Consider the following 20,100-nt stretch of genomic DNA (forward strand, 5'->3'; position numbering starts at 1 on the left):
TTTCACATTGATGCAAACGCCATGTCATTTACGCATGCGCATTTCTTTTCAAAGTACAAGCTCGGTTGGGAGAAGATTGTTTTAAAAATATGTTGTTTTGACTTTTATTTGGAAGTTGTGTAGGTCGAGTATGAAGCGCTTATTCAGTTGCGGATCTCTGGGTCGGAGCGCGGGAGTGCTCGCGCTCCCCGTCTCGGAGAAACCGGAGTGCAAAAAAAAAAAAAGGAAAGAAAGCGGAGCGCCGTTTTCCGCACTTTCGATTGTCTAAAACATCCAAAACAAGTCAGAAAGCGGACCGGCCCGCTGACGCTTCCCCCACAGAGAGACTGACTACTCTCCACGGTGCAAACTACAACACAGTGACGCTCCGCGGTGACATAAAAAAAAGAAAAGATACTGGTACCAGCCGGGCGTAGTATAGTATCGTTTTAAAGGCGTCAGTACCGCGATACCAATACAGTACCGGTATACCCAACAACCCTACAGTCTGTATGAATGTCATTGTTTGTCCTGTTAAGAACTGGTGATCTGTCCAGGGTGTATCCTCTCCTGTGTCAATAGTCAGCTGGGATCAGCAACCGTGAGTCGGATAAAGTGGAATAGAAGATGAATAATTAGAAGAAAGTAGTACAGCCGGTTTCAACCAGTGGGCCAAACTTTGTGCACAGATTAGCCAATGTTGGAGTGACACAAGTATAGGCTTGTCCAAAATATGCCATTAAAACAGTCCCCATTATTATAATGTATCATATTTCATAGTGCTTAGATCATGACTTGGCAGATCGCATTTACTAAAGAGTCGGCCATGCAAGTCACTTGTTCCTACAGTTGTAGGCCATGACGGCCTGATAGATGTGTGACAAACGCTCCTGTAATTAACTTGCCAAAAATCTGACAAACAGGTAAAAAGTTTGTTAATGGAGATAGAGTAGAAGTAGAAATGTGACAAAAAGACTGAGCCATTAAAAGGGCCTCGTGACCATAGTTTGACCTGACGTAATATACAAAAACGTATTTGTGGAAGGGCCTAACGCAGCTCATATGCCCATAACTTTGTTTATATACGTGAAAACAGTATAAAAATGTTACTGTCTTTCGTTGAAATATATCTTGAAGTTGAACTCGCATATAATTGCACATTCTGAATCAGACCTGTTTCACAAAGTGCGCGTTTGGCGAGTGCAAACCTGCCAAAGATGTCTTCCAAATATTAAAATCATTCCTAACAAAGTGTGCTTCTTCCACAGGTGGACTTTGTTCGGAATGTGATGGCTGGTGATCACCTCCGAGAGGAGGAGCACATGGCCCTGGAGACCCTGCTGGCCAATGTGCCCCAGTCTCGGACCGTGAAAAGCAACAGCCTGGAGCTGACTCCCTCCAACACCCCGCAGCTCTCTCCAGCGACGACTCCTGCCAACAAGAAGAACAGACTACCCATAGGTATCGTCTTTCACAGCCACGACACCCCTTTCATTTTGGAATGTTTATTTCCAGATGTTCCGAGTCTGATGCTAGCCCCTGGAATTTTTTTTTGTGATGTGATGGTCCGAAGGATATGTTGCTCTATAGAAATATCACGACTTGAAGCTAAAAGTGTAATATTTTGTCTAATGAGCAGCAAAGTAAACAAGTGGAGTTGAGTGGCGATAGCTAGTGAAAGCCTGTGTTTTATAGGAAGCTAATGAGCTACTTCTCAGCTTGTTATAAAGATAATTAGCATGGCCTGGATTGAGGCTCAATTACAGAAATGACAACCAATTAAATTACCAAATATAAATGAACTAATTTTAATTGGAATGGATGGAAAAGATGCATAGATTACCTTCATTAGCATTTCCAAGACAAATTATGCTGTAGCAACACCCCCTTAATTAGAAATGAACCACTTGTGCTTGAAATATGACAGTTCTGTACACAGTCTTGAATTGATACTTGGAACTACTTTGAATTCTGAGATGTACTCTTTATTCTCTTTCCAACTCCCTACCTTGTCCTTCTCCTTCTCCTTCTCTTTTGTGCTGCCAATGAATGACCAGGACAACACTTAGCCGCTATAACATCCTGGGACCCCACAAGCACCACTCTGTCTGCCCACATTCCATTAGTAACCCCTTTTGGTGGGTAGACTGTCAAGTTGTTGTAGAAGTGGAGAGAGAGAGAGAGAGAGAGAGAGAGAGAGAGAGAGAGAGAGAGAGAGAGAGAGAGAGAGAGAGAGAGAGCGAGCTTAACCCGTATTGTATCTGTTGTGTCACCTGTTGGATAACGCCATCAAAGCACTAGTTCATGCTACAGGCTGCACAATAACCACGCTTTGTAACCTAGCACTGCTGTCCTCCATGTGCTCTCACCATGCTTGCTTTGCCCTGCATAGTGATTTTGAACAAAGATGTTTCCTCACTTCTCTTGTTTCTTATAAGTTTTCCCTCCCCCCCTTTTTTTTTTTAATGTTTGTTTGCTTCCTCATTCAGCGGAATACGGCTTTGCATTACCAGGTAGAGTGGAGGAGTTAAATCAGTCCTCGATCCTTTGAGGTGTAGTTAAAGTACAAGAGAGACAACTCAAACTTCTGCATTTATCATCTGCAACCTTGTTGGCATTTTTACATAGCTAAATCTGCTTATCTCACACAGGGCAAGGGTGAGTTTAATTATACTGATACTATCAAAGATTTTGAGTGATATTTATCAGCTCGCGGTTCTTGAGGCACGAATTCAGGTCATGTGAAATCACTCCTGTGAAACAATATTTAAAAAAAAAAAAAAAAAAAAAAAAAGGTAAAGTAGCTTGGCCTATTTTCCTCTGATTTTTGACTTGATAATTCACAGCTCTTGAGTGTGCCGTTGTTGCCTTGTCCTGGTACCAGCATTTACAGATTTTAGCAACAGCTCTTTATTCCTGTGTGTCTTTATTATATTTATCTCAGAAAATAATAATCATGCTGTAATGTGAACAGCTTGGCCTATAAAGACTTGCTCCTTGTTAAATCGGTGTGATATTGTTGTACTTTTGTTAGTGATGTGATAACTGGGCGTTACTTTAGAAGTAAAACTAAAACATATACTATGTTCAGTATAGCCATGAAATTCCAGTATTGGTAATGTGTCTTTAAAGTAGTATGAAGTGGACAGAAGATTTTTTTTTTAAATCCACATTTTTATTTCCGAAATTATACGAACAGATTATGTGGTATTTGTCTTGTTATACGACTTCTTTGTTTGTCATCTCAACTTATCGAACGTATTCCATTAAAAACAATCCTCTTTTCAAATGACATAACTAACTTAAATGAATAAGTTCACCATTCACATTCTGAAATGATCCATCATTTTCATACTTGGAAAACTAATCAAATTTTTTAAGTAAGTTCTGATTAACATTTACAAATGAGATAACTCATCTTCTATGTCATACCAGAGCATTGTCTCATCACGGTGCAAGTTTTTACACGTCTATTTTGTTAACTGATGAATAAATCTTTTCAGCTTAAGTTGAACTCCGAACTCTGTAATAAACAGCTCACAAAGTCATTCTCATTAAATAGGAATCACAGCCGGAGGCAACTTGTTGGTATGGCATGGAGTACGAGAGTCTCAGTTGTCTGTATTCCAGCTTTTGTGCAATTAATGTCAATTTTTCACAAGTACTAATGGATAGTTTTTTATTTTGTTGTTGCTCACTCTTACTTGTTACAATCCAAACAATAATACTGGTTGCTTCTCTGTTGACCTCCACTCACTGAACCACAGCTGCTCGTAGCCGCAGTCGTACCAACATTGCCCAGGAGGGGGAGGCAGAGGCCAGCTCCCAGGAGTCCATTCAGGAGGTGATGCCAGAGGAGGTGCTGGTGATTTCACTAGCAACCGGTCCACAGACCGTCCCCGGGATGATGTCAGAAAATGAGGTAATGGGACTTGAATTAATGCACTCATTTACTGGAGAGATGATGATGTGATAAAACCAATGTCATATTATTTTATCGTCACTGAAGGAGAGTAAGACTTTTTAGAGTCCGTGTCATGTATTTCACCGTTCTTTATGTGAGCTTGATATTTAATTTAACTCAAAAGAAATGAGGTAATGGCTGCAATAGGGAAAAATGACTCCTGTCAACGGAAGTTTGCAGCCAGATATAAACAAAAATATTGGGTGTACTCTGCTGTTTTCTAGGTGTTGAACCTGCAGATGGCAGATGGGACCCAGGGGGATGGGCATGCTGATGATACCAAACTGCACGGCAAACCAGACAAAACCTTGCGCTTCTCTCTCTGCAGTGACAACTTGGAAGGCATTTCAGAGGGTCAGTCTGAAGTCTGAACACGTGATGCTGAAAGGCCACAAAATACAAGTTATTTGGTCCTTTTGTATGGGAGTTATGATTATAATCATTTCCTTTGTCTTTTTTTTTTTTTTTTTTTTTTTTTTGTTGTTCGGCACAAAATGTAATCAAAAGTGTTGCACAGATTAATTGTCCTTTGCATTATATGTTTATAGACAATGAGGTTCTGTTTAGTTTGTGCAAAACTTGATGGTAGTTTAAAAAAAAAACAAAACAAACAAACCTGAATTCATTTGTTTGAATTTGTTTTGCTTCAGGTCCATCCAATCGCTCCAACTCGGTGTCCTCTCTGGACCTGGAGGGAGAGTCTGTTTCTGAGCTGGGAGCAGGACCGTCGGGGAGCAACGGGGTCGAGGCGCTTCAGCTTCTAGAGCATGAACAAGGTGTGCATAAGCATGTACTCTCTATATTAAGAGCCAGAGAAAGATTAACAGGACAGGTTTAACATACAGCGTGTCTTATTCAGCTACCACACAGGACAACCTGGATGACAAACTGCGCAAGTTTGAGATCAGAGACATGATGGGTCTGACAGACGATCGGGACATCTCTGAGACGGTCAGCGAAACCTGGAGCACCGATGTACTCGGCAGCGATTTCGACCCTAATATGGATGAAGATCGGCTGCAGGAAATAGCAGGTGGGGCACGGCTTTGTTACTGTTTTTTTGTGGTATAAAAAAGATTCATTCTCTGAACAAGGATATCGTTTCACTTTTGATGAGCTATTGTCTGATTTTATAGAGCAGATGAAGGGAAATGTCATCACCTTGTGGTAAGTGGGTGAAACAGCGCTGAATTGCAGCGTCCTATGTTTAGCTGAAGTTCTACCAGGAAATGCTGGAGACTTGCTTGACGTCTGGGACACTTTCTATTTCCGTTCTTAGTTATCAACATTAATGAGTTGATAACTTTCATAAAATATTATTTTGTCCAATTGTCCTGAAAGATGCCTACTTTCTACATTTTTATCCATGTGAATAAACTCGTATTTTAATACATATATATTTTTTTAAAGTAAGTCAATTTACCAGTACTTTAAGGATATTTAAGTTGGACTATTGAAACATCTATTCACCACAGGGATATGAGTGGTGTATAGAAATAAAGTAGAAGTGAAGGTGGCCATTGTCTCACCAATCTGCCAAGTGCAATACAATAAAGATTTATCTCTAACAGTTGTAGGTGTGTTTCTGCCATCAAATACAATATTTCCTAATATATTTTTGAAGGAAATAGTCATTTGTCCTACTTTCAGTATCTGTCGACACCCTGGACAAACACAGAGACAGTCATGCACACTCACATTAACCTCAAGCACGTGTATCACTCACTACCTCTGGGAGGAAAACCCTTGCAATCACAGACGGGGAGAACATGCAGTCTCCCACACAAAGGCCTCCAACTGACCTCGAGAATGCTCACTACTACATCACTGTGTCTGCAGTAATTGGGGGAAAAAGAGTGGCCTAAAAAAGTATTCGGTGTATAATCAGTCCACCTAAAGTTATGCCAGTCAAGCATCTATTTCTAAACATGACTTAATATTCCCCAATATGCAACAGCTGTTGTCAAAATATTTGATTCTGGATTTCATTCACACCCTATCCTCCTCCTCCTCTCCTTTGCCTCGGTTTTTGTTCATCCTTCCCCCTGCCCATCTTTTTCCATCCCTCTCTCTTTCCCTCTCTCTGACATTCACTCAGTCCCTGCAGTCTTATTGACCTTGGTTCCTTCTCATTTGCATCCACCATTTTTCATTCTTCGGAATATGGCGTTGGGGGACTTTTCCATCATTAAGTGAATTTACAGCGATTTCCTTATGTGTTTTCTCCAAGGGATTGGGTTATGAGATGCACATTAAATATCCATTAATACCTCATTATCCCACTGATAAGATTACCATGATAATGAGGCAGAAATTCTAATTGTTTCACTTCTTGTTGTGCCACTCATTTAATCATCCACCTGAAAGACAAGTACTCTGCGCCCCTACCTTGAAGACTGTAAACACGGACAGCGGGATAGAGCTCTCCCACTGCCAATGAGAGCCCTGCCCCCGCCAACAGCCGCACACACTGTTGCCTTGGTGCTGGCATGCGTGTGTACTCATGGTGCGAGTGTGCTACGAACTGGAAGCATTACGTACCGGGGGGTGCCGCTACCACAGGTTGATTTTTGGTCATGAGCCGTGGACATTGACTCCCACTCACACCTGCTACCGCCCCCCCGCCCCCCCCCCGCATTCTTCCACCTTGTTAGGCCACAGCTTCCCAAATGGAGATGGAGGGACTCTGAGCTGAGGACTTTGTGGGAGGCTGGACAAAGCAGTAATTTGGTTTTGAATAATGCCAGGTTTAATCAACTGCTCAAAGTCATGGCCCCAGAGGCCGGGGCAGGGTGAGATATTACCATTAACCTCCGACCTTTGGCACAGTGGTGGACCTGCCTGTGGGTCCCAGCATGAAATGCTCGTGACCTCTGTGTCCCTGTTTGGAAAGCTCACTCTGTCTGAACCCTCCTCCAACAAGTCATGAGTTTATAATATAGTTTTGCTTATCTCAAGCGGTTTTGCTGTTGTTATAAAGTCATACCTGAAGGCGTACAAGGGACACTGCAGTTCATTTTTTAATTAAGATGCAATATATGAATCATCAGGTATACACGAGTGATTAATGGACTGAAATAATTTAACTGATTATTTTTAATCATTCTCAAAGCAAAGCGACTGAACTTTCATATTTGACATATAGCTGCTTTTATAGTTTGTAAATCTTAGACAAATTTACAAAATTATAAGCTTCCAATGTTTGTATAGTACATTTTTCAGAAATTTTCTGTCATTCTATAAACTACCTTTTTCAAATCAGTCAATAACATTAACTGAATTCAACACTCTATCGGGCAAGTCACCATATTTGTTCTCATCCACATTTCCTGGAACTTAAAGTCAAAGTGATGGTTGAATTTGAGGTAGTAAAGCTCGTGCATGATCTGTAACATTTTTGGAGAATCAGGAAAATATACAAAATTTCTGCTTCACACTTCCTAGTTCAACTGTGTTTATAACACCAGTGCTTTTCCATATATATATATTTTTTAATTTAAGCCAAAAAATGTGTGACACTGTCAACTTTTTATTGATTACAAATGACATATAAATCTTAAATTTCATTTACCTAAATAAAAAGAATATTCCACAATAAAAAGCTTGAGTTTCAATTTTAAAGGATGCTCGTATCTTTTCACATGATTGTAACTGTTGAGATGGCTTCTTGTTGGACTAAATCAGTGAGTATGCTGCTGAAGGAGCTGAACTCTTTGTCTCTCTCTCTCTCTCTCGCCTCTCTCCGTTATCCCAGGGGCAGCTGCAGAGAACATGCTTGGCAGCCTGCTGTGTCTTCCTGGCCCCGGTTCAGTTCTCCTGGACCCCTACGGCTCCACCATCTCCGAGACCACGAGCGAGGCCTGGAGTGTGGAGGTCCTGCCCAGCGACTCAGGTGTGTGGAGCCAGGGGTTTTTTTTTTTTTTTTTAAGCTGGATATTGTTTGTTTTCCCTCTGGTTCTTCTCCGACACAACGGCCTCGAACGCGCCTTTGAATGCATTCGTGTGCATGTTTTTATTCCGTGAATGTAGTGGGGGTTGGGGCACCAGGTGTGGTTGCACTACATTCCACACCAAAAATGTGTGCATGCATCTGTCATATTTTGTATGCACTTGCTTGTCTTTCAGGGCAGATCTGCCTGTGCCAGTAAAAGGCAGCTTAGAGTTTCCTTAGAGGGACCACCAGGTGTGTTTGCACCTGTGGTAGAGCGGTGGGGAGGAAAGCACAAGGACAGCAGCTGTCCTCCGTCAGTTTACATGGTGTCAGTTCTTTATCTGGATAGTTTTAACGTGATGCTGCTCAAAGATTGGTGTATATATTCTGTTGTGTGATAATCATTCATCACACCAGTTAATGTCTGCTGTGTGGTTGTTTTGAATATTAATGCTATGTTTTAATTTGTACACCTCACTTTGTCTCCTCTGAAAAATACAGAGTGAACCTTTTATTGTATTGAGAGATTACTTGCTTGACTCCCCCTTTGGAAAGCAGTGTTTTGTGAAAATAAGTAGGGAGCATTATTAACATTTTAAAGTGTTTCTTTGAAAACATTGGGCCTCATTTTAATTGAAGTAGTACACCAACTCAATATGTGCAGTGCAGAAATGACATGCATTAGTATCTTGATTGCTTTTTGTTGCGTTTGCTGCCCCTGTTCTGCTCAATAACGGTGTGATCGGAGGGTTTGCTTCAAGTGGAGTGCTTGTTTCATGGCCAGGCAGCAGAAAACTACACTCTGAAGAGCACTTCACCAACACATTATTACTAACGAGCATGCAAATGAGTACTGCTGTTAGTATGGAGCCTCTGGGTTCGACCCAACTGCTCCATTGGGTAGCCCAAGAATTGGCCAAAGTAGCTTTATGGTTTGGATTGGCAGTTATAAGACATGATAATATATGCTTTGTTTCATTTCATACATATGTGCACACTTGGTTTCCAAGTAGTCATAACCGAGGAGGAAGTGCAGTCAGAATGACCACCTCCAGCAAACTTCCATGAGCGTTTTGGGTTTTGACTCCCATTTTTAAAGACGCACACCTCTTTGCCTCTGTTGTGCCCGAATCAAAGAGGAAAATTATTGCTCTTTTCTTTATTTTTTTCTGGTGTTGATCTGCAGAAGCCCCGGACTTGAAGCAGGAGGAGCGTCTGCAGGAGCTTGAAAGCTGCTCTGGGGTTGGCAGTACCTCGGATGACACGGAGGTCAGAGAAGTCAGCTCGAGGCCCAGCACACCAGGCCTCAGTGTTGTTTCAGGTAAAAATCCATTTATCCCATCCCCACCCTTTTCTATTACTACACTGTGCTTTTTCTCTTTGAAACTGTTTTATTTCTGCTTTTGACTCCATAGTTCTTTGTTCTTTTGGTGAGTCCTTAATTGACTCACACCTGAGACTTGGTTTAAATGACTGTGTCGCTCGCTCCCCGTGTTCATGTACAGAATGGTCATGTTGCCGGGAGGGTTGTTAACCAGCACAGTGGGGTCAGTTTGAATTTTTCTGTGCGCCAGAGAGGTTAATGCCGGTTGTCTTATATATGGGCTCAGGTGGACGAGCTATGTTGACATGCATGAAGTAGTATTGTAGATTAAGAAGCCAGCGGTGACGTTCCTGGCTCAGCTCACAGGGAAGCGTCCCGTGGGATTCAGCCGATGGATTGTCTGTGTCTGATGATCACTCTTATTTGTGCCTTTCCCTCAACCCATGGGAGCTTACGCTACCAATTTAGAGTTCCCAGTGGGTTCTCATCTGAGAGAAACCATACAGCATAGTCTAAAGAGAAAAATATCCTCTTTTGTTTCTAAGCCTTTGCGTATGCAACACTGTTATTTGGGAGCTGCCAGGCTAAAACACACGACTGTAGAGGGGATTGCAAAGTGACTTTTGTCCTGAATGTCACCAGAGCTGATCCTGTTGTCTGTGGGTGCCACAGGTATCAGTGCAACGTCAGAAGATATCCCGAACAAGATCGAGGACCTGCGGTCAGAGTGTAGCTCGGACTTTGGAGGGAAGGACTCTGTGACCAGTCCAGATGGGGAGGAGTCAGGCCACGGTAGGAGAGTGTCACATTCCCACTAGGCTGCCGAAGCCATCAGTCTAGTGTCTATCTGGTCAAAACGGCTTCAGCCAGAGCGATCCATCCCTGTCACTTGTACATCTGTCACCCAACTAAATCACTGTTGTGCTCGCTTAAAAGGTAATTGAAGTTTAAAGTTGCCCTGAAGGGCAATAAATACTTTAAGCACACAAGGGTATTTTACTTTTTAATTGATATATAGGCACGTTTTGAATTAACACTCGCAGCCAGGTTCTATGTTTGCACTCGATGCAGTAAACTCTGTTAATTGTCTCCTGTCCTTTTGTGTTTATGCAGGAGCACACCATCTGACATCGCCACCTTCACAGGCTGATTCCTTACTGGCCATGTTTGATCCCCTCTCCTCTGCTGAAGGTAATTTGCACTCTCCGAATGCTCCACAGCCAATGAGAGCTGGAAATGATTATCATTAAATCCCTGCCCTAATGTCGTGGAGTCACAGAACAGCTTGAGCGGTGTGAAATTAACCAAAAGAGTGGCTGTACCCCTCACCCCAATTACTAGACATATTATTAGAAGTGCAAGTGAAATGTCACTTCGTTCGCCTAATTTAGTATCCCAAATTATTCTTTGCGGTCTTTGTTCCTGCTCCTATGCATTTTGTTTGGAGTGCAGGAGGGAGTAGTTGCGAGAAGAATGGTAGTGGCTTGTGTGTCTGTGGCAAGGTGAAGGGATGACAGGTTGAGAGACCTCACCCCAGGCTCTTTGGCACTGTCCCCTCGTCCCACTGTGCTCATGGCACGAAGCTGCCTTTGGAAGCTTTTCAGGAGAGCGAGTCTACCCTTGGAACAGGTGGCCTACCTACACCCAGGGCTCATCTCCCACCAACATCTCTCTTTAGCACTCTCCCCACATTTGAGGTGTTTTTTTTTTTTTTTTCTTCCTCCTGATTATTATGTTTGGCAACTGTTCTGTTGAAGAAAGTGTTATTTTCCAGAACTTTTGTGAAAATCTTCATGGTATATTTAAAGGAACGTTTTATTGTGCCAAAAATATTAAATAAATTGAAAACAAACAAAATAAAACAATGTATATATATATATATATATTCTAAATCTTTTTCCTTGTCTTATTACTCAGGCTCCTCCACTGGAACCATAGTAAGACCCAAAGTGCACTATGCCAGGCCCCCTCACCCTCCCCCCGATCCTCCTATCCCTGAAGCCAGTGCCCTGGGACCGGAGGCACGCCACTCTCTTTTCACGCCCCACTGCTTGGCCCAGGCCGAGTTGGAGCACACCAAGCAGCGCCACTCCTTCCCTGACAGGCTGGTCCGCAGCCGCAGCTCTGACATTGTGTGCCCGGGCCGCCGGCCCACAAGTGACCCCGGCCTTAACCGGCGGGTCGCGGTGGAAGAGCGCGACCCTGCCAGCGCCTTTGCCTTAGGACCATCCTCGTCCCCCAGCAAGGACTCCCTGAAAGGAGAGGTAAACCAGCAGCAGTGGGGCTCGCGAGTAATGAACATCTTTCTTATATACTCTAGTCCATTTTGATAGCCATGTTCTGTTTTGTGTTTGAAGGTTGAGGATCGGAAAGACAGTGACGACGAGAAGTCTGATCGCAACAGACCGTGGTGGAAGAAACGCTTCGTGTCGGCCATTCCCAAAGGTAAAAGACAAGGCCACATGGTCATTTTGAGCATGCCCTCTTTTCTAAACTGAAAAATGTGGTGGTGTTCATTTAAAAGTGATGTTTTATTGCCACGGCCCTTTAGTTTATTTTTTATTTTTTTTGTTGCGAGAAGGGGAAAAAGTTCTCTTAATCACAACTGACAGAAAATATCACACTTTAAAGAGCAGAGCAAAAACCAATTTATAATGTGAGAAAGAGAATGATGATCCATGTTGTCCACTCCATTGCTGATGTTCCAGTTGGAAAATGATGTTTCTTGTTGTTTGAAGTTACTCCAGAGACGTGTCCAGTGCTTTTTCTCTCAGGTCTCACTAGCCGCAGATTTATATAGCCTTTTCAAAGCTAATCAGTCATCAGAGGAGCTTTAGCTGTGTAGATTGTATGGTTGTAGCCCTCCCAGCAGTGCTGTCAGCCAGCGGCTAATGGTCATTAGATAGACCTCTCTGTCATCAGCACTGATAGATGACACATCTCTTGTTGCAGTTCTACTCTGCGACCATCTCTCATACATCTGTCTGCGAAATAATGAGCTGTGCCCACATGGAATGATTGCTTATTACTCTTTGAGATAATGGTATTTCCTTAAGTAAACAATAAATTGACATTCTTAAAATGGCGGACTGTGTGCATAATATGAAAAGGCAAGAAAGCCGTGGTGTCCAGATCTCAAGAGTACAGCCCATTGTGTTTGTCCTGTTGCTGTGCATGGTGATGCACAGTCCGCTGACCCTCAAAGTGGCAGCCTGTGCGTGAAAGGCCAACCCTGTCTGTTGTGTTCCTCACAGTGCTGTATTGGACGGCTGAGAGTGATGTCCCAGGTAACGCTTTCGCGCTGTCGTCATTGAGCTAGCTTTACTGCCGGAGCCAGCGGCTGCGTGCCATGCTGCTTTATAGCTGCTGCCTTTAGAGCTGTAGATCTGTGACGTGACATGGTGTGGCCTGAGTTCACACGCTCACACTTCCTCATCCATGCATCCGTTTTGTCATCCCCTCTCTGTTTAATTTCACCATTTTACCGTTTGCAGAACACAGAATATCAGTGTAGATGTTTCACCCAATATTTCCAGCGTACGTCACTGTACGAGAGTGTCTGTCACTTCTTTGTTTGTCCTGTTGGCGTCTTTGTGTTAAAAGGCTGAGCGGCAGTCCGATTGTCTACACTTACATACACTTAACCTTTTGCAACAGGTTACAGTGGACCAATGTGATATTCTGCTGTGAACAAAACGTACACTTCACCATCTGAATGTTTTCTTTGGCTTCTTTCTTGGTAAAGTTTTACATGAGACTTGTGCGACACTGTTTTGGTGCCATGCATCACATTGAGATTTTCCATTAAACTACAGCTTGTTTAAAGATACTGAAGAAATACCTAAGTGGCTGACCGCAGATGACCCACACTCAGCTTGTCATCAATAGTGAAAGTGATTTTACCCTGTGTGTATCAGTCATTGTATTGTTTCTCCCCCCAAAGCACCCATTGCTGCATTTAGGAAAAGAGACAAACAGGAGAAAGACGACATCCACCAGGAATGTCTTCCACAAGGTCAGCGATGAGCCGTCTTATCACTAGTGAAGTAGAAGCAACATTGTGAATTAAATTTTAATTTGAATGAATCTTTCAGATGACCCGATGCCCAGACAGAGCTCTCAGGCACAGGCAGCAGAAGACATCCTAAACAAGTACAGGAATATTAAGAGGATCAGCCCGAGTGACGGAGCCACAGCTGGAGCCTCCTATGATGGTGCAGGAGGTCAGGAGAAAACGGGAATGTATGCATGTCCACGCTTTTGGCATACAAGATTCTTATTTTGTGTTTTGTGTGCTTTTTCCACAGATCTTTGTGTTGAGGACAACGTGCACGACTCGCCTCGAGAAGACACTCTGCAGAACATTTCCACCGATGACCTCCCGGACTCCGCCAGCCAGACGGCGCAGCAGCATGACTCCAAGTTCTCTTTCAGGTCACACACACTCACTCTCACACACACACACACACACACACACACACACACACACACACACACACACACACATACACACACACACACACACACACACACACTGAACCCTTCGTAAAATTGGAAAACAACCAGTCACTTTGTATTTTTTATGGCTTGTACTAAGCAGACGCTGTTAAACAAAAAAAATAAAAATTCTCTGGTTTGTCTTGCAGTGATGCAAAGAAGAAGTTGAGACTGGCCTTGTGCTCTGCAGACTCTGTGGCTCTTCCCATCATGGCTCCGGCAACCACTCGGAATGGGTTGCCAGACCACATGGATTCTGAAGGTAGGAGCCCGAGAGCATCCGTGGTAAAGCCATCCTGTATTAGTTCTTCAGCTCACACCACTTTTCTACTCGACTTGCTTAATGCTGAATTGAGTGGGTGTGAAAAGCTCTTTTAGAGTCTTTTCAAACAGAGTGAACATTATTTTTTTTTTTGCATTTTTCTTTCAGCATTAGTGCTGTGAAAAATGTGACTGCATTTAAGTGTTAGTCAGTTCACCCGATGCTGGCCTGTGCCGGACAGATATTAATGCTTCCGTGGTGATGAATAGGTGGTAATAACATACATTCATTATGACAAACTATTCAGCCAAAACATGTTAAACAACAAGTTTGGAGACTGTATTAAGTTAGTGCTCTTGTAAAACTTGCCTTCCGGAGTGGAGACCTCTGTCGCGTCTCCGTAGGGAGCAAGGTGCAGGCCTGTGAAGTTGGCAAACATCCAATTTTCTGAAAGTGTCCTTAAGCAAAGCACCAAATCTGTGCCACCTTCACCTTCCGAATCACCCCTGAAGCTTTGGGGCAAAGCAGACGAAGTGAAGAATGCTGAAAGAGAATTTACCATATGGTGTCAGTAAAATATCACATTATCAAATAATGGCGCGTGCACATAGATTAGTTTTGGTTTATGATTTCGTCAGAAAGACACAAGTGTCTCTTCAGAAAAACAAAGGCGGCGCTCCCACACGGTCCTCACAGCAGAATCGGGTGACATCCTGTGAAATTGGTTCAAACTATGGGACTGGCCTCTGTGGCTGTCTGTCACGTTGTCATGCGGAGGTTGATTAGATTGCGGCGAGCAGCCGCTCCTTTGTTAGCGCGGAGCCGCGTCGTCACCGCGTCTCTCTGTGTCGCAGACAACGAGATCGTCTGCTTCCTGAAGGTCCAGCTAGCAGAGGCCATCAACCTCCAGGATAAGAACCAGATGGCTCAGATCCAGGAGACCACGCGCTGCGTCAGCCGCTTCGACGCGCGCACCTGCAGGAAGCTGCTGGCTGCCATTGCCGAGGATTACAGGTAAATCTGGAATCCTGGAGAGACGACGCTGGAGCTCCCTCAAGGCGTCCCCACGGGTCTTTCTGCTTGCTGTCTTCTCTGTTTGATACATGATGCGAGAGGGGAAATCTACATGCAATCCGGAGCACACCGACAACAATTAAATCCACTTTACCCACATTGTGTTTGTTTCTTTTTTTGTTTTTTTTTAGGAAGCGCGCTCCGTACATAGCTTATCTAACGAGGTGTCGTCAAGGCCTCCAGACCTCTCAGGCACATTTGGAGCGGCTCCTCCAGAGGGTGCTGAGAGACAAGGAGGTGGCCAACCGCTACTTCACTACTGTTTGTGTGCGGCTCCTTCTCGAGCATATGGAGTCCAAGATGCTCGACTTCATTAAAGGTATTTGAGCATTATTACATTCAGTGTAACCAACGGCTGAGCTTATTGAATATCGAGCCTCCAGAGTACAGAGCTTCCTGACCCTCCCGTCTGTCTGTGTTGACATGCTAAACAGGATTTACAAGGCGTTTGTTCTCCCAGTCACTCCTCGCACAACAACACTTGTAAAACAGAGATTTTTAAGTAAAAATCTCCATATACGTATATCTGCATTTCACTGTATTTCATTTGCCCGACAGGAAATGTGAAAATCTTAATGGAAACGTTGTATGTCACGCCGGGGTTAGATCTGTAGTTTCTTTGCCCCCCCTCCCTCCAGCATTCCAGGGGTGCACAGCATCTGATGACAAGACGGCAGCAGTGGAGGATTTTCTGCGCTACTTGTACGGCGCCATGGCCAGCGATGCCATTTGGCAGTTTGCGAGCGAGGACCAGCTGCAGGACGCCCAAATGGCTATCGAGCGCAGCGTCATGAACCGCATCTTCAAACTGGCCTTCTACCCTAATCAGGACGGAGATATTCTCCGAGACCAGTGAGTTGCTGGAATATCTACTTGTTTGTAACAAAGTGCTTCTCTCCACAGTATTGGATCTTTCTGCCGTTACTCAGAATGTCTTTTAGCTTTGATCTATTGTTTTATGGGCTTTTTCATAGAACTCATTAATTACACTTCAGAATGTGGATTAATCCATGTTGTTGGAATGGATGTCTTGAGTTCACATTATTACTGAACTACACACAACAATAAAGCTAATTTGTGTTTTAATTATTTCTTTGTTTTAATGCTCCTTTGCAATCAATGTCAGATTATTGATAAGCCCGATAATTTCCACGTTTAATGGTGCCACATTTGTAGGGAACATGTATTTGTGGGAGAGGCAGCGGCATGTTTAAAACTTCATGAATTTACTAAACAGCCTCAGTAGAGTGCATCTACATTCACACTGATATCGCTCTACATTGAGAGGCGACAATCAGACACTGGATCATCAGCACAACGTGCCAGAACCTTTAAATAAAAGTCAATAGTGACGACAGAGAAAAGCTGAGAAGACGTGGGAATTATTTCATAGGCCGTCACCTCACACTCGCCTCTGCTGCTCATCCCACAAATGCATGTTCTTTAAAAAATGGACATAAACTCTGATGGTAAAAGGTTTGTTTGTTTATTTATTTATGGAATAAAAAAACTAGGTTTATTGCTAAGAAGCGTTCCTTTAAAGCTACGATCTGCAGGTTGAAAACCAACCCTCTTTATCGTGTCTGGGTTGTAATCTGGCGAGTCGCTTTTTGATTTGACACAGAATCTGTACTTTCCTTTGCGTCTCACTGCGACTTGTTTTGTCACACGCAGGCTTTTCCATGAGCATATCCAGCGACTCTCCAAAGTTGTGACAGCAAATCACAAAGCTCTTCAAGTCCCCGAGGTATCATCCGACTGCCTCCCCCCCCTCCTCTCCCATCAATACCTCACATTCATGCAGGAGGCACTTGAAGCTCGAGAAAGTTGTTGAACATCTGTTCTGAGTTGATGAGTTTGCGTGCTCGCAGGTTTACCTGAAGGAAGCTCCCTGGCCGTCCGCACAGTCCGAGATCAGGACCATCAACGCGTACAAGACGCCACGAGACAAGGTCCAGTGTATCCTGCGCATGTGTTCGACCATCATGAATCTCCTCAGCCTGGCCAATGAAGACTCCGTCCCCGGGGCGGACGACTTCGTCCCTGTCCTCGTCTTTGTTCTCATCAGGGTAAGTCTTCTTCATTTATTCAGATTCATAACTTTTACCTCCGTCCTTGTTTTTCCTCAAAGGGACTGTAAACACAATCCAGTGTAAAGACCTGCTAACATTTGTGCACATATTTCCCATATTTGTGATGATAATCTGTACGGCGTTGCACGAGCTTCTTTTGAGCGGCTAATGCGGGCCCATCCCCACATCTCCTCCCCTCCAGGCAAACCCGCCCTGCCTGCTGTCCACTGTTCAGTACATCAATAATTTCTACGCCAGCCGGCTGAGTGGGGAGGAGTGCTATTGGTGGATGCAGTTCACCGCGGCGGTGGAATTCATTAAGACCATCGACGATCGCAAGTGAAGCAGAACAGCCACCTGTATGGGCAGACTGCGGGGGAAGGAGCCGGGAGACTGGGAGACTTCCCAACCAACTGCTCCCTCTGCACAGCCGACGAAACCTGGCCCTCCGCCGGCTCTTTATTTGTATAGCTTGTACATAGCCAGAGACGTTGAAAGATTACAAAATATATATTACTGTACGTATGTGGACAAATCCTTTTTTTAGCCGTGCTGAAAAAACGGCCTTGGGGGAAGAAAAAAAATTGGCAAACGTGTAAACTTGGAACCTGATTTAGAATGAAAATTTTTTTTTTCCCCTTCCTTTAATCTTTTTGTCTCCTCGGTCAGGTTTCCTTTTGGGGTCTGTGTTTAGAAATTTTATATACACAATTACAAATATGACGTTAAATCAACTTAAACGATAATCCTATTTAAAGGGACCAGACTTCCTTGATGTGATCGCAGATCTTCTTTTCATTTTTTCTTTTTTTTCTTGTTTCCCCCCCGGGTGAGAGAAAAGGGCTTCCAATTAAATTACAATACAATGTTCATTAAACGCGTTGTGACGTGGGGATTTACTGTGAGTGATAGTGACTGGTGGGATTTACAGACTCATAAACACTGAGATCAATTCACAATTAACCGTACTACTCATAAGATTAGTGTTTCAAACTGTAGGGCAGCTTATTCCATAAACTGTTTACTTTTGTTATATTCCCAAACATGCAGCATTTTGGACAAAAGGGCCCACCTATTTATATGAAACGAAATGTATTTATTTCCGTCATTCTATTTAATGCTTTGTTTATCTAGTTTTTAAAGAAAAAAGAAAAAAAAGCAGTGAAAATACATATCGTGCCCATTCGAGATGTCTGAGGCGAGTGATATTCTCTCTATGAAACTTGCTGAGACGAGTCCAGGAGACACCTTAGCGTCGACTCGCCCGTCGGAGAGGGATACTGGGCGGTTTAAGGCTTACAGGGTCAACTCGTGCACAGAGTAGTCGCGGCATTTGTGGAAATAATGAAAATAGTGCCTTTGACGTGGGGCGCTCTGTACAGGTAGTTTGAGGTTTTGTTTTTTTTTTTTTTTTTTCTTTCTCTCCCCCCTCAACAAAATGTAGGCATTACTCCTCCACAACACACACTGAAAAAGAAACGGGCCGACCACACTTCACTGAGAATCCTTAGGAACCGAGGAACATAGAAATGGCCGCATCTCTTTATTGTCCCTTTAAATGCACTCAAGTTCGAACAAAAATTCCCCTCTGGTGTTTCTAGATCCTACCTCAGAGTTGAAACCAATGATCCTGATGTCATACGCGGTAGCTGTCCTGCATTGGTTGAGTACTGGATCACTTCTTTGCACTGGTTTAAAAAATAGTTAAAGCTCCGAGGGGAACTGAGGAGAATCGGGAGATTCTGAGCTGCTGTGTTGCTTGTTGTGGTCACATCACCCTTAATTAACTCGAGCCTTTGTTTTTCGTGAGCAAACATGTTTTAGTCTCTTATGCCTGAGATGCCGCGTGTGTCCACTCGGGTCGACTAGTAAACTGTCGGATATCGGTTCTCTACCTCCTCATAAGTTCAAGAAAGGGACTCGTGTTTATGTGCACTTATGTTTTTCCTTTTTTTTTGCTCCCCATTTGGCGTGCTGTGATCTCCCAGTGTCACTGTATCTTTCCAATTATAGTACAAGCATGTCTTTAATTAACCAGAAACGACTAAAGCTCCTTTTCTCTTGAAATCCTCTGCTTCATTTTTGTGCGCGGACGTGCCACATGTATTATAGGTTTGGATAATTCTCGACTTTCTCTGGGTTAAATGACGTGACAGCACAATACACGGTAGGATAGGCGAGCAAATAATCAACACTATTGACTTGTTACTGACTTGCAGTTCATGCTGAAGTGGTTGGTGTAGTATGTGAGTGTGTTTTCTTTCTTTTGTCTAGTGAGTGAGTGTGTGTGTGTGAGACTGGTTGACCTTCTGCCTCCTCTTGCATGAAGTCATCGAATGGTCTGCACATTCTCCCATAAGTGTAGAATAGAATTAGTGTCCGCCACAGGCCAGTAAATTGAACCTGCAAGAGGATGCAAAACTTTGTGTCTGTGATATCAGAACTCCATGATTTATTTTGCACAAAAAAGAAAAAAGGAAGAAGGAAAAAAAAAAAAAGATGCATTTTCCTGGAAGATTTGACGGGGAGCAGTGCATTTTCTTTACTTCCGGGCCTTTATAGTCATTTATCACGACCATATTGTGGTTAAAGTAACATTTGAGTAGTGAAATGAAGCACCTGAGCTGACGAACATTCACGGACAACATCACAAGATGTACTTTATTTTTTCTTTCTTTCTTTCCATTAGCCTGCAGTAGCACACACACCAGACCCGTATGTGCAGTGCACTTCCTCGCAGAGTCGGCGTAATCAATTTGATGAGAAAACCATGCACTGGAAAATCAAGTTGCAGGTTGCATCTATACTAATTAGGTTTATGTGATGTCACTTTAATTGGAAATACATACTGCGCAGATCTGATGAAATTATTTGGACCTGGCTTATGTTTCAGCGTTTCCGCTGATAGCTGAAGGTAGCGGCTACGAATGACCGCCCCCACCACCACCACCACCACCTCCTCCTCCACCCAAGTACTGATCAAAACAACCAAATTAT

General features: G+C 43.4%; 1 protein-coding gene across 5 annotated transcripts in view; it reads left to right on the forward strand.

Moving 5' to 3' along the window:
- The window catches only part of gapvd1 (GTPase activating protein and VPS9 domains 1), a 28,236-nt gene extending 8,670 nt beyond the window's left edge, over positions 1–19,566 (forward strand). Inside the window, exons 7-29 of one of the 5 annotated variants that reach the window (XM_080467716.1) lie at positions 1,248–1,440; positions 2,037–2,117; positions 3,747–3,901; positions 4,168–4,297; positions 4,594–4,719; positions 4,803–4,976; positions 7,698–7,835; positions 9,061–9,195; positions 9,871–9,990; positions 10,312–10,389; positions 11,116–11,462; positions 11,556–11,643; positions 12,453–12,485; positions 13,142–13,213; positions 13,293–13,421; positions 13,506–13,632; positions 13,845–13,957; positions 14,812–14,971; positions 15,163–15,350; positions 15,670–15,883; positions 16,706–16,778; positions 16,903–17,100; positions 17,306–19,566. In XM_080467716.1, coding sequence (XP_080323842.1) covers positions 1,248–1,440; positions 2,037–2,117; positions 3,747–3,901; positions 4,168–4,297; positions 4,594–4,719; positions 4,803–4,976; positions 7,698–7,835; positions 9,061–9,195; positions 9,871–9,990; positions 10,312–10,389; positions 11,116–11,462; positions 11,556–11,643; positions 12,453–12,485; positions 13,142–13,213; positions 13,293–13,421; positions 13,506–13,632; positions 13,845–13,957; positions 14,812–14,971; positions 15,163–15,350; positions 15,670–15,883; positions 16,706–16,778; positions 16,903–17,100; positions 17,306–17,446 — 3,213 coding nt within the window. In that variant the 3' untranslated portion in view covers positions 17,447–19,566. Of the gene's footprint in view, positions 1–1,247; positions 1,441–2,036; positions 2,118–3,746; positions 3,902–4,167; positions 4,298–4,593; positions 4,720–4,802; positions 4,977–7,697; positions 7,836–9,060; positions 9,196–9,870; positions 9,991–10,311; positions 10,390–11,115; positions 11,463–11,555; positions 11,644–12,452; positions 12,486–13,141; positions 13,214–13,292; positions 13,633–13,844; positions 13,958–14,811; positions 14,972–15,162; positions 15,351–15,669; positions 15,884–16,705; positions 16,779–16,902; positions 17,101–17,305 lie in introns of all 5 variants that reach the window. The other 4 variants (XM_080467718.1, XM_080467720.1, XM_080467719.1 and 1 more) reach the window with 4 other exon arrangements.
- The last annotated feature ends 534 nt before the right edge of the window (positions 19,567–20,100 follow it).

This window comes from Lipophrys pholis (genome assembly GCF_963383615.2).
Source record: "Lipophrys pholis genome assembly, chromosome: 7".
Taxonomy (NCBI): domain Eukaryota; kingdom Metazoa; phylum Chordata; class Actinopteri; order Blenniiformes; family Blenniidae; genus Lipophrys; species Lipophrys pholis.